Source organism: Triturus cristatus, chromosome 4_1 (genome assembly GCF_964204655.1).
Source record: "Triturus cristatus chromosome 4_1, aTriCri1.1, whole genome shotgun sequence".
Taxonomy (NCBI): domain Eukaryota; kingdom Metazoa; phylum Chordata; class Amphibia; order Caudata; family Salamandridae; genus Triturus; species Triturus cristatus.
Window position 1 is genome coordinate 1,108,834,820 of NC_140585.1, and position 14,150 is coordinate 1,108,848,969.

The 14,150-nt window shown below is 45.9% G+C and overlaps 1 protein-coding gene across 3 annotated transcripts in view; it reads left to right on the forward strand.

Annotated features, from left to right (window-relative positions):
* LAMB1 (laminin subunit beta 1) overlaps positions 1-14,150 on the forward strand; it is a 359,541-nt gene that overhangs the window by 115,528 nt on the left and 229,863 nt on the right. For all 3 annotated transcript variants that reach the window (XM_085654111.1, XM_085654112.1, XM_085654110.1), the window contains exons 8-10: positions 6,517-6,637; positions 6,882-7,070; positions 13,292-13,471. In XM_085654111.1, the coding sequence (XP_085510237.1) occupies positions 6,517-6,637; positions 6,882-7,070; positions 13,292-13,471 (490 nt within the window). The remainder of the gene's footprint in view (positions 1-6,516; positions 6,638-6,881; positions 7,071-13,291; positions 13,472-14,150) is intronic.

A 14,150-nucleotide genomic window follows, 5' to 3' on the forward strand; every position in this document is an offset into this window, starting at 1 on the left:
TGGTGTGGCTGTGCGACCTTACCATGTAATATACTTACCAACCCTTTTAGAACCCTTAGGTTTAGTTTATCAAACCTTCAGCTCAACCCAGGGTAGCTGTGGCTCTGAGTAGCAAGGCTTACATGAAGGGACAAGTGTAAATCATTTAAACCGCACCAAAACAATTGAAGAAATAATCAAGACACCAAAGAAATGTGACACCAATTCATAAAAATAGACTGTATTTTTCGACACCATAATGAAGAAGATCTACCAGAAGGTTACTGGAGATATAGAATTTACAAGGTATAGTAAATCAAAACATTTCACTCCACTGTGCACAAGCATTGGCTAATTAAATGAATTTGGCACATAGATACATTTGAAGCAAACAGTTGGCCAAGTTGTAATGTGGTTGGGTTAGAGCTACTTGGAGCAACCAACTGTGGCAGGGAACCAGTCAGGGGGACCAGCAAGGCTCTCAGAAAGAGTTACATCCTCAGAAGAAGCAGTCTCCCAGCAGTTAGTCACTTTATCCTTGCTCAATGGCTTCCCTTGGAAGTGGTCCTGTTGAGGGTAGAGGATGCTTGAAGATGATCAAGCATGCTGTAGATGCAACGCGATGCAATGAGGGTCTTCCTGCAGGAACTCTTCGATCTTTGAATGTGATAAGGGGTCCCTGGGCACAGGTTCGACGTCCCACAAGGTTTTCTCCAGTTTGGCCAAAGTCCAGTTGCCAATGGACTAGCAGTCGTCTTTCGTAGTGGTCATAGCCAAATCCTAACCCTGGGTTGTAGCTTTCCTTCTGTGTGACCAAGCTGCACTCCGATGGCTCTCCCGCATCCTGCAGACTCTGGTGTAACTTCTGAGTGTTTGGGTCCTGGTCCTTGGTACTGCATGATGGGGAATAGCGATCCAAGGTTCTAGGCTACCATTCGCCGTTAGCAGAGGTCTTTAGCTGCTGTGTCCCTGTGCTGTGAACAGGCCAGTCAACTGACCCTTAGAGTCTCTTTTCTTCAGCTAGGCTCTGGAGACAACTTCTCCTTTTGCAGGACACAGCAGGCACACCCCCCTTTCTTTGGTGCAGTCCATGTTGGTGCAGCCTCTCTTAGCTGGGAACTTGATGCAGAAGGGGCAGTCCTCCATCGGTCCTTCTTCCAGTCAAGCGGATATCTGAGTTCTGGGTGCCCTATTTATGTACAGAAAACACACTGGGTAGGTTGCGGTAGGTAGCCCATGGGTTACTGGGCTCCCTTCCTCCTGATGACCACTTCCTGGGAAGTGTGGCAATTGGGTATCCCAGGATGTACCATTCTGCCAACTCCCAAGATGACAGAACCTCTCTCTCCATGTTCAGAGCTCTCAAGCTCAACACAGGGAAGCGTGGCTACCAAGGGGGGCTACACATTCCTGGAAAAAACGGTTTGACAACAGGTTTCCCCTCCTTCCTGCCAGCTTGTCTACCTAAACAATTGGGCTGCCCCTCCCCCAAGTATTCCCCGTTTGCCCTTCAGAGGCAACTTCAGCTTTGAAGCTTGCCTTTTGGGCCAACAAGTGTGTGACTTTAAATAGGAGGGTGATCACGCCTCTCTCCAGTGCAGGCCTCCATTGTCTCCTTTCCTGGGAATTATTAGCATGTGTCCCGAGGAGGACAGAAAGCGGTCTGCAGGACAGAACCTCTGTGCAACAGTAAACAGGCACTGGAAACCTTGGACAATTAAATTGATGACTCTAAAGTTGCACTTTGCCCACCAGTGACATTAAAATCCGATTTAATGCACGGATTCTTTTTGATGCCTTGCAGTACCAACGTTAGTAGTCCCATTCAGAAGTTAGCAGGGCTGAGGCATGAGCCTGTAACTCTGTGCATGCCAATAGGGCTAGTAGTCTTTTCACAGTTAAAACAAGAATTTACAGCTTTTACTGTTGAAAAATACATGTTCCACTTTTTAACATACAGCACCCTGCCTTAGGGCACGTTCGGCCTACCTTGGGGGTGACTTACATATATTAAAAAACAAAAGTCCATTTTGCAGTTTAAAACTGCCCACCCAGTCTGCAGTGGCAGACTGGGGGCCATGTCTTGCCTTGTCCCACTCAGGGTGGCGCAACAAGGGCTGCAATCTCTGGGGACATTCTAACTTACAGGTCCTTACCCCTAGTACCATATACTTGGGACTTACAAGTAAATTAGGCTATGCCAATTGAGGGAAAAACAGTTACTTATGCACCATTTTAAGGATCAAAACACATGCACGGAGTCCTGTTTAGAAGGCATCAGGGCATTTCAAAGCAATTACACTAGTACCTAGTAGTCAAATTGGGAGCAAAAAGTGGGGGTACACCTGCAAAAAGCCTGTTTCTTTGCAATGTTCATGTTAAAACACTGAACCTCTTTGAGAGAGTCTTAGAAAGGTAGTCGTGCTTACCATATGTGTGTATGCTGCAAAGGTGCCTTTACTCACCATGACCCATTTTCCCTGAGGGAGAATTGTGGGTGAGAGATCAGTTATGGAAAAAAGGCTAGATTCACATGCTGTGCATAATTCTATTATCTAGTGGTTCAGTCTGAAGGTATTGGGGTACAAACGTTTTTCCTACTTTAGTTGGTGTCCGCATTGGCCGAGCCTGAGTATTACGGAGACTGTAAGCCCACAGTACCCCATTAAATGACCACCATTTTATATATTTTTTTATGCTGTTGGGTGTGAGGTCATCAAGGTACTCCCAAGGAAATCGCTGAAGGCTCTTCAAGATTACTCAAGGGTATGCTGAAAACCATGAAGGACATCCGATCTCAACTCTGGATCGAGGTTTTTGGGGGATGTTTCAGGCAGTACTTCCACATGTTCAGAGAGTGACTATTATTATAAGTTGGCTCCCTGAAGTTCCTCAATGCCATTTTATAGTATGATCACACTATTTCAATATTCCCACAGCTGCCTTAGGAAGTTCACCCTTAACAACGTATATCCAGTATTTGTTTTGTCTGTGAGGGCCTAGAAGCCTGAGGACCAAGACTCTAGTACACAGTCGCAAGGTTTACTTTCCAACTGGTCAGCGACAGATATGGTAGAGCTTTCAGAGCCTGAGAAGCAGAAGAGAAATACCCGGTCAATGAATGAGATCTGAGGATGCAGCCGAGGTGGCTTAGGGAGAGCAACAGAACCTCGAGGAAATTCTTCCAAAGGGCAAGTGTTCTGCTCCTAAAGATTCTGAGAGTGCAGTGCCCAAAAAAAGAAAACAGGAGCCATCACGAGACAATACCCCTGAGCAGCTATTTAAGATGCTGTAGCCAAACCTTTGAGCCAAACAATTGAGCACCATAAGCTGAAGCCTTTAATACCAACGAAGGATGCAATCAAAGGAGCTCATAATCCCCACCCCCCCACCTCCCCATTCCTTCCAGGTACAAAATAATCCTTTAAAGATCTGCTGAAATGCTTCGGCTGAGCTTCCGAGGATGATCAAAATGAAATGGAGGGAATGGCACCCTAGAGGGAAAAAGTGCCACAGGGTCAAAGTCCTATGACACCCTCTACTTTGAGAGGAAGAAGTGGGCACCAGAGGCAGAAATGGAGCTGCTAATCACAAGAAAAGAGAAAAAAAAATCTATGCAGCAACAGAAGATTATAAAAACAGGCTAAAGAAACCTAGACAGGAGATAAGAAACACTCTAGACCCACAGACACCCCAGGAAGTTCAAGCAGGTATCGACTTGGGTGACGAAGAAATTGCCTATACACACCACGACATGGGAGAAGTTGGGTTTGAGGCACATGAAGATGATTAGACACTATAGAAGCACATAAAAAAAAGACTCCCCTCAAGAAGAGATTGGCACATATCTCTCTAACCCATGACCTTCATATGACCTCTCTGTATATCACGAGGCGGTAAAAAGAGCACAAAGACTTTTAGGGTGCAAATAGAGGTGGAAAAGGAACTTACCTGCTTCCTCTTAAAGACTTTGAACCCTCTGCGTCAGAAATACCAATGCTTAGCTTTGTTTCCAAGTATTTTGCAAAAAGGAAGGGAGGTTTTTTAGTAAACTAGCATCTTTCTTGGCTGTGAATTGAAGTTTAAGGCACACTTATAAGACCCTAAATCTATACACCTCATATGAAACCTGTCTTGCTCTTTGTTTCCATGGCCAGAAAGAGAGACATATCGCCGGATTCCAAGGGATCCACCCCAGACCAATTCAGTAAGAAACTGGAGGCGCAGTGGGAAGGAAGATGAAAAGAGAGTCCCAATGCCCTAGGTGCGAGGCTACTATTTACTGGGACTTACAGGGGGTCTGAAGTTGCCAATCATGGTACAGAGCTGGCTTTGTATATGGTATACCACTAGGTGGTTATACCTTGCACAGAGTCCAGAGATTCCCCCAGAAGTGTACAGAGCTCTATGCAAACCCAAGTTGCTCTATTAGTGGTAGTGTGGGCGAGCAGCCTTTGGCCGAACACAGAGGAGTGTAAAACATTTATTGCACAACTTTGACTAATATGGGACAGACTACTTAAAAAGGAGATCCACAACAATTTAAAAAAAATAAGCTTTGTTTGAGTTTTATTTTAAGACCAAGACCTTCGCAGTTAGGTAAGTATGTTCTTAAATAAAATCACTTGCAGTATCAAAAATTGACATTTAATGCAATTTTCATAGAGTTCAATGTTATCCTATGGAGGAAAACAACAATGCGGTTATACAAGTAAGTACCTGGCTTACAGTTCCAGTCTTCAGACCAAAGGTCAGCATGGGGCAAGTGAGTACCAAAACTCCACCACCAGCGGCACAGGGGTGTCCCGGTCCAGAAGTCAAAATCGGAGTTCGGCCCGAAGTGTTTCAATGGAGACTGGGGGTGCTCGAAGCCGCACCACTTGCAGTTAGGTAAATCGGTTGCAGGGGCAGATCTTTAGAGGTAAGAACAAGCGGGGGGCGGGAGGGCACAAAGCAGCACCAAACATAAACCACCAGCGACACAGGGGCGGCTGGGTGCATGGTGCAAATTCAGCGTCAGGCGCCCAATGCTTTCCAAGAGAGAACTTGTTTCGGACAAACAGGCTGCAGTCTTCGCTCCGGAGGTTTTAGGAGGGAGACCAGCGACAGCAGGAGTAAGTAGGGATGTTAAGGGGTCATAGGGGCACCGTCAATTCAGCTCACCAAGGCCCAGGGGCTTTGGTTGCAGGGGTGCCTTAAAACGTTGGATTGATCTTAACGGAACCGGTCTCGGTCAGGGGTAAGCATCTGGCTGTAAGCTGGAGGCGTCGTCGTGCAGTCTGGGGGGGCCGCAGCCAACACTGGACTCAAGGTCAGGATTGCTGGGGAACCTGTTTTGGGTCGGCGGGCCAACTGGACATGGGCCGTTGGCATCGGGTGCAGAGTCTTCAGGACTCTCTGTTCAAGCTGGCCCCAGGGTCCTTAGTGTTGGATTATTGGGGACAGAACCGCTGTACTCAGGAGTTTTAGTTTTTGTCAAAGTTCAGGCAGTCTTCCTCAGGTTTCTGGAAGTCACTGGCTGCAGGACAGGCATCGTCTTATCGAAGGGTTGTTGAAGCTGAAGACAGGCCGGTAGGGCTGGGGACAAATCAGTAGTCCTCTTCAGGCTTCGTTGCATGTAGTCTTCTTCGCCCTTCTTCTTAGGCCGCAGGTAACTAGTTTCCAGGTCTGGCAGAGCCACCTAAATACTAAATTTAGAGGCATTTTAGGGGAGTGGCAGGTAGGTCCAATGGTCACTTTACTTGGGGTGACTACACCCTCAGTTATGCCACCCTCCTCTGGAGGGGGCATAGTCCCAGCCCCGATTGGATGGATCCCCTCATCTTCAAGTTGGAGGGGACTGAAAAGTGTGCTTGACTTCAGCTCCTCTACGTGAGGGGTGAAGTTGGGAAAGGTAGGTACACCTAGTCTTTCTAATTTTTTATGGCCGTTTTTTCCACCCAAAGTGGGGGTGTAAACTGGGGGCTGCCATCTGCTGCTAGCAGCAGACGCTGGGTGGTCACATTACAAAGGCGGCAGGCCTCTGTCGCTTCCCCTTCAAGCACTGTGCCCATCCTGGGGGAGGAGGTGTGACCCCTCCTCCCAGGATGTGCTTTGTTTCTGGTCCCTGAGAGCAGAGGCCCTCTACCCAGTGGTCTTGAAACATGTTGGTGGTGGCAGGCTGCCTATAGCCAGTCTGTGGCCACACCACAGTTCGTAGGTTTTCAGGGGGTACCTCTGAGTACTGGCATCAGTGTGGGTTTGAGAGGAGTAGTTTGGTACCAAGCACGCCTGTGTTCAGTGAAGCCATTATGAGAATGTGGAACTCGAGTTGTCAAGTTCCCAGCCCGTTACGGCAGAAGACACCCTACATAAATACATCTAATGCAACCTCACAGGGCAAGTAAGTAGTTGAAAAGTCCAGGATTCTAAAGAAATTGTTTTGAAATAAATTAAATAGTATAGCAATGTGTACATATGTGTTTTTTGTTTTGCTAGATAAGTTAATGATGACTTTATAACAAGATATCTATTTTATTTCCCTCTACTTCTGTTAAGGTACATGGGCACTGCATGTGCAGACACCATACCCAAGGTTTGAATTGTGAGCAGTGTATGGACTTTTACTATGATCTGCCATGGAGGCCAGCTGAAGGACGCAGTAGCAACGCTTGCAAAAGTAAGTTGAACCCCCAAGTGTGTGCTATTTGTCTGTATTAGTCATTCAGACACTGAAATACATTAAAGCTAATATGTTGCTTTCTGAAGACCTTGGTCTCCAGTTGTCTCCATTTGCCCTGTTGGAGGACATTTGGCATTAATTTGATTACCTTTTCTGGTTAGACTTCCTGAAAGAACAGAATTTTACAGTTTGCATATTAGGGGTTATAAGGTACTTAAAACCACCTTTTTTTTCTTTATAGAATGCAACTGCAACAATCATGCCACCAAATGCCACTTTGATATGTCTGTTTACATATCAACGGGAAATAAGAGTGGCGGAGTTTGTGATGAATGCCAGCATAACACAATGGGGCACAACTGTGAAAAGTGCAAACCCTTCTACTATCAGAATCCAGATAAAGATATTCGCGACCCTAATATCTGTGAACGTAAGTATATGGTTACCCCAGTTAAAATCTAAGTGTGCCAGCTACATTGATTATTCTGGTGTACCCATCTTTCGTCTTTTTCATATTCAAAGTGTAATATAGTGTCTAAAAGTTAAATAGAGGATGTTGGGTGTCCTATGCGTCTAGAGTGGTTTGCTTCATTCAATCTATTGTTTGTCAACAGACAACCCGGCCCAGTTTACAGACCTTTTTGATACATGACATAAAAACTAGGTATGCAAAAAGTGTTGTCTGTGTCCTCGCAAGGTCAGAGCCCAACTCACAGATATTAGTTGGCGTAGATGACACTGCCGTAAAATCCACCAGAAAGCTGGGTTTTCCGTAGTCCTGGTCTAGTTTGAAACATTGAAGTACTGAGTATGGACTTGGGGGTTGTGGCCACTGTGATTGTTAGAAGCAAGGGGGTTCACAGCACTGAAACTGCGCTTTTAAAATCCACGGAAGAGATCAGGAATATTTTGGACCAAGGAGGGAATGCCGCTTTGATCATGTTGGATCTCTCAGCGGCATTCGATACGGTCCACCACGGTATATTGATGGAACGTCTACAGGAAATATGAGTCAAGGGCTCTGCCTGGAAACTTCTTAAATCTTTTTTGACAGAGTACAAACTGTGGCCCTGGATGATTTTGAAGTTAAATAATTTTCCTTGCCTTGTGGTTTCCTGCAGGGATCATCATTGAGCCCGACCCTTTTCAATGTCTGTTTCCTCACTGGCACCCCTTGTTGAATCATTTGGTTTTACATTAACCTCATATGCTGATGATACCCAAATAGCGGTTAACCTATTTCCAGGTGGCTCTCTTAATACTTCATTTAGGCTACAAAATTGTATGAGTACCGTGGGGGGCTGAATGGCAAAAAACTGTTTAAAGCTCCACTCCAGTAAAACGGAGGTGGTTCTGTTCAGCAACAATCCCAATCTATGGACACAGTCTGCTGGCCGGTAGATCTGGGCCAGCTCCCCACGCCAGTAGGGAAAGTAAAACATTTGGGAGTGTGGATAGACGACAAACTGAGCTGCAGGGACCAGGTAAATAAAGTTGTCTCTACTACCACCTACATCCTTAAATCATGTAAAAAAAATCATGCCACTACTCCCAAAAGCAGTACAACAAACAGTTGTCACTGCACATATCATGCCAAGATTGGATTATTGCAACAATCTTTATTTTAAAATACATGAAGGATCCCTAAACAAATTACAGATTCTGCAAAACGTGGCCGCCAGATTACTTACAGGTACACCTAAGACTGATCCCATCTCTGTCCAAATTAAAGCTCTGCACTGGTTGCCAGTGAGGAAACTTATTCAATTCAAGGCCTTGACTTTGGTTTTTACATCCCTTCATGGAATCGGCCCTGAATTTCTAAAACAGCGACTCAACCGGTACACCCCTAATAGAACCTTACGATCTTCTGACGCCAAATTGGCAACAGTACCCAGCGTGAAGAAGGCCAACTGGGGTGGCAGAAGCTTCATAGTCAGTGCGGCAAGAGCCTGGAATGCTCTTCCTTTATCTCTAAGAAGCACAACCAATCTTCTTATATTTCGAAAGACATTAAAAACCTTGCTCTTCACAAACTGATCCTCCGTGTTACCCCCTCTGACTCGATTCCTCTTCAGGCCTTCTTCTAGCGCCAGGACACCTTTGGGTAACAGTTGCGCTCTATAAATGGCTGTAACATAACGTAACATGAAAAACGTGATCGTTGTTTGGGTGTTAATAAACATGTTCAGCGGCTTTTCCTACCATAGCTGCAGATGTAATGTAATTTGGAGGGTGTGCGCACGATTAAACAAACCCTATCCAGTCCGAAAAATTGTCCATTTCGGAATATGAGTCAAAGATAGTGCCTTTCTGTATGTAATTGTGGATCAGCAGTCTTTTGGGATTGTGATTGCTCAGCGGGATGCAGATTTTTTAAATTGAAGTTTGTACAGAGGCTGGCTGTAGTTAAGTTAATTAAGTCTATTTACTGTCACTGAGCAAATGCATGACTAAAACTATTCCACCATTTTTGAGTAGAGGGAATGTGTAATGGAACCCTGTGGTCATAGGCAACTGAAGGTATATTTCTGTAGAGGCTACTATGCAATCTGCCCTTCTACTATTCTAGGGAAAATGTATCCTTTTTTTAGGGTTGACAAAGCAAAGTCCCAGTATCAAACTAAGGAAGGAAAGGAGCAGAGCTTGCTTTAGAGCAGAAGGGTATCTTGCCTTCATTCCTAGACCAGTCTTTGCCCAAGTTTAGTGTATGGTTTAAAGGAGGGAAAGGTGATGAACTGTTTTAAAGATGGATCTGATGACCAGGTTATTGAAATTTGAGTTGGAAGATGCACAATGGTTAGAGTGGACTATGAGGTAGTTGCATGCACTTCTTTTTTTTATTTTTTATTTTCTTCTGGAACATAATGTATGTGAGCCTATCAAGTGCCTTGTTTGACTTGCAGCACTGCTGTTGTATTCATTGCCAAAAGAGATTAATGTAAGAGTTGTGCCAAGTGAGCCATGTGATCTCTGGTACTCCCAGTAGACTTATAGGTGTACCTGTCCTTTGTGGACTTCAGGCAGGATGTGGCTACAGTGAAACCTATGTACAGGTCACTGTGAACCTCGTGTGACCATGAACAGAAGGATAGATTAGCTTTTGGGCGCATTTTTAGACTGACATTTTGCTCCATGTTCAGGCATACAAGTGTTAAATGGTAGCGGCAGTCGTAGTCGATAACCTTTCAAGTATTGCCCGGCGGTAATCGCCTCTTATACCATTCGATGCTAAACCAACAAAGAGGCAGGCGCCGGAGACTGGTACCTAGTTCGGTGTAGAAGGCAGTCGGGTTCTTTCTTAAGTCGGGTAGGGTTTTTCTAAAGGTCAAAATGTCTTGTCGGTCCCATGGCTGGTAGACCCAGTTATATACAACCCTTCCCTTCGCATCTTGGTGGTTGATGTCGTAATGTGTTCCCTGACCTCGTGGGGGGACCCAGTAGGGGGCGGCTTCTTTGATGGGCATCATGGTATCAGCCCTTCCTGCCTGGGGTTTAGTCGCTATGGGGGTTTCTGCTTTGGTTGTCTGTCTGTGCTCTTTAAGGTGCCGGAAGACCTCGAGTGTACGAGTGAAGAGGTCCGTCACATCGCCCTCTCCTTCTTCCCCAATGTCTACCTTCCTATATAGGGCCGCTAAGCCTTCGGGACCTTTATCGTGGTACCTATCCTCATATGTATTCAGGGCGTGATAACAAAGTCGTACGACAAAGTGTCGTGTGCGGTTGTCGGCATACGAGTTATACACGTCTGTTATATACTCCTCACTTTCCTTTCGCTCTACCAGTGTCCTTACTATCTTATCGATTCCGGCTCGTTCATCCTTTGTTAGTCGATTCATTCTGGTGGAATCTTTCTTTCTTTCTCATCTCAGGGTCATCTAACGTTATCGCCAACGTTGTGTTCAGTACAAGAGGCTCGGCCGGCGCGGAGGCCGTGAGGACCGAGGCCCTGGTACTGCTTTCGCTTGTGTTTGGGGGTTGTGGGTGTTGCACTACCGGTTGGGAGGGTGCGTATGGAGGGGGCATGTAGATGATCGGGGGACCTAATAGCAATTCGTCATTCGTTCGTTGCTTGGAAGGCAACTCAGGGTAGAGCATAGAGGGGGTCCTAACAGGGTACTGGCCTGATGTTTCAGGCTCTTGTTTTAGTTTAGCTTCCCTTCTCTCCTTTATTTCTTCCTCTAACTTTCTAGCGGCAAGGTGAGCTGCCTTTCGTAATTCCTTTTCTGCTTTCACTTCTTCCCTCTTTTTCCGTTGCGTTGCTTCTTTGCGCCACATGCCGATACTGTCAAGCATAGTAGGCGTCATTTTATTACTACGTAGAGCTATTTCTAGCGTTTCTATTTTATGGTCATCGAAGGATCCCATCAGTGGCCACTGACTCTCGGGGTCCTTCTTTGTATATTTATGCCATAGCTTGCTATAAGCTACGGCGACTAGTCCATATTTAGTGAACATGTCCTTATTAGGGGTGCCCTCCAGTGGAGCCGGATGGTTCACCTCGAATAAGCGGTCCGGGCAGAACCAACTACCAATCAGTGGGGAGAAGTTAGGCATGACGGGTTACAACGGGGACAAAAGTCAGCACTACCTATCTTTTCACTGCTTGCAAAGACTAGATAGAATATCTCTATTCCACGTTATTTGTAAGCAGAGAATACCTCCAAAGAACCAATATCGAACAACTAGTGTTCGGACAATCAATCCATCAATGGTGAGAAAGAGATAGGCACGACGGGTTACAATGGGGACAAAAGTCTGCGTTACCTACCCTTCACTATTTGCAAAGACTAGACAGAATATTTCTATTCTACGTTATTTGCAAACAGAGAATCTCAAAGAGCACTATCCTTCAAAACAATCAATATTCGGACAATCAATCAGTGGGGAGATAAAAATAGGCACGACGGGTTACAATGGGGACAAAAGTCTGCGTTACCTACCCTTCACTATCGGCAAAGGAAGAGAGAGTATTTCTACTCCTCCCCGTTTGTAGACAGCGAATATCTCAAAGAGAACAATCAATAAGCAAATACTAGTATTTCAATCAATCAATCAATCGTTTCGCAATTTGTCGTGTTTCACGACCTTCCCCGGACCGCGTGGACAGTTTCTCGTCTTCCGCCTCCAGCGCCCGATCGTCCTCTACTCTCCGTTATTGCCGCGGCACTCCTGATCGTTCCCAGTCAGGACCGTAGATCACTCGAGAGAGGTCTGCTCGGAACCAGTCCAGTTCGGATGATCGGCTGCCAGACGAGGGTCTATCGGGCAGGAGCTCTCCCGATCGTTGCAGTCGTTCACTCTGTCGTCGGGACCTCTCCCACTGGATCCACGTGTCGCTGATGGGCCCCACGCTTGGGACGCCAATTGTTAAATGGTAGCGGCAGTCGTAGTCGATAACCTTTCAAGTATTGCCCGGCGGTAATCGCCTCTTATACCATTCGATGCTAAACCAACAAAGAGGCAGGCGCCGGAGACTGGAAGGCAGGAAACAAAGTTTTATTCTCTCCGGAGGAGAACACGTCAGGTCAGACAGCAAGGTATCGTCATGAGGTGCTCTAACCACATCTCTGAGGCCTGGCCTCTTATACACAGGTTTATGACTTTATTGCAGGTTTATCATACATGGCACATTCTTGAGATCACTTTGATACATGAAAGAACATCCTCAGAATCCCCGGCTCAGATCCGATCCCACACATAGATACAGTAGAAGTCCCCCACCCCACCCGCAGTAGGAGATGGATATCACACAGCAGGATATTCCGCCAGTTCCCGGGGGTGTGTGCAACCGGTCGGGTCCCAGTGGGTGGGGGCCTTGATCTGCTGTAATCCCTTTGATGTGGGGTGTTTCCTTTACAGTAGGGGCAATAAACTGCATCCGCAGGGCTAGGTGATGGCCTGGGATCGGTTCGGACAATCTGGCGCGGAGGAAGGGGGTTATCAGAAAGGATGTATGACCATGTATGGGATGAAAAGGAGGTGTTGGTCAGGCACGGGGTGCGATTCCATGGCAGGGTCGCGCAGAAGGAGAGGTTTTACGGCCCATGTACGAGAGAGCGGGGGTGGCCAGCGCGTGGGGGATGTTCGCAGCGCCTGAGGGGCGCGCTGGTGATCGGCAATGAGCGGGGAGAGAGAGAGAGTGGGGCGCCTAAAATGGCGGCCGTGCGTTCGCTGTGCGTGGCGCTGGGGAGAGGCAAGATGGCGCAGATAATGTTCAGTTACAAGCTAAATTTCCACACAAGTGTCTACTTCTGTATTTAATACCAGTGCAGGTTTGGTGGTGCAGAGAGAGGTGGATGGTAAAATCTGTCTGCCGAACAGAGAATGGGTTATCGATCAGCCAGAGAGTGCAGCAAGCCTTGTGATAGAATTGCATCTAATATGCTGTGTTTTTGAATTGGACAGTCTTGGCAATGGAGAGGCATAAGTCTAGGAGGCTCATTGTCCCCATGACCACCACTCACTCCCTGCATTGTGCAAAGCGAGCGCACAATATCCTTCATCGTTCAATCAAAATTGGTGTGATTGTTTCATCCATTTAACCAAAGCTACTCACATTAAATTGTGGCTATCTGCAAGGTACTTTTTGTAAATTCCCATTTCCAAACTTGATGATGGGGAAGTGCATAATGTTTGTATTTTTTGTAGGATGTGACTGTGATCCAGCTGGTTCCCTGAATGGAGGAATTTGTGATGGTTATTCTGACTTTTCTGTTGGTCTGATTGCTGGACAGTGCCGTTGTAAATATAATGTGGAAGGAGAGCGTTGTGACCAATGCAGGGAAGGGTTCTACGAAATGAGTGCCGACAACCCACATGGATGTCAATGTAAGTACAATATATATATATATATTTGTTCTCAGTATTGCTAGGCAGATTAGAATCTTTTTTGAGTGAGTGCATCATTTTGTATTTTTGTACTGATTTAATCTAAAAAAGTAAGAATGTACAGACTTGAAGGATGACCAAATCTAAGTTGGGCCAGAGAATCGATTGAAACAGTAATACTCAATAGACATTTATACACCAGACGCATGAGGTCTTACACAGCTCTCCTCATGAATGTGAGCAAAGACTGAACTGTAATTAGAGAGGATAGTGGGGTTTTCTAGTTTATTTTTTATTTTTATTGTAATGAAGCAAGAAAGGTGATGGATTGTTTATTTGGAGATGCCTATGATAAAGTAAATGGAAGAATTGAAGGTGATGCAGGATGGTTAGTGGATCATGAAGAAAGCATTCTAAAGGGGAGGCTAAAACGAAAGTCGAGCAGTTTGCATGGGTAGAAAAAGAAATGAAAGCACACCATAGCAGGCCATGGATAGTTGGTGACTTCAGAGACAAAGAATTGGCTCAACGCGTTATTAGTGTAAATGTTGCAAGAGATTAGAAGGACAGTATTTTTAGTTAGAAGCTGGGGTAGTTAGGACAGCTGATGAGTGTTTAGAAGTCTGGTGGCTACATCTGGTTCACGGCTGAGGGGATGGCAACAAGTGACTGCTTGTAT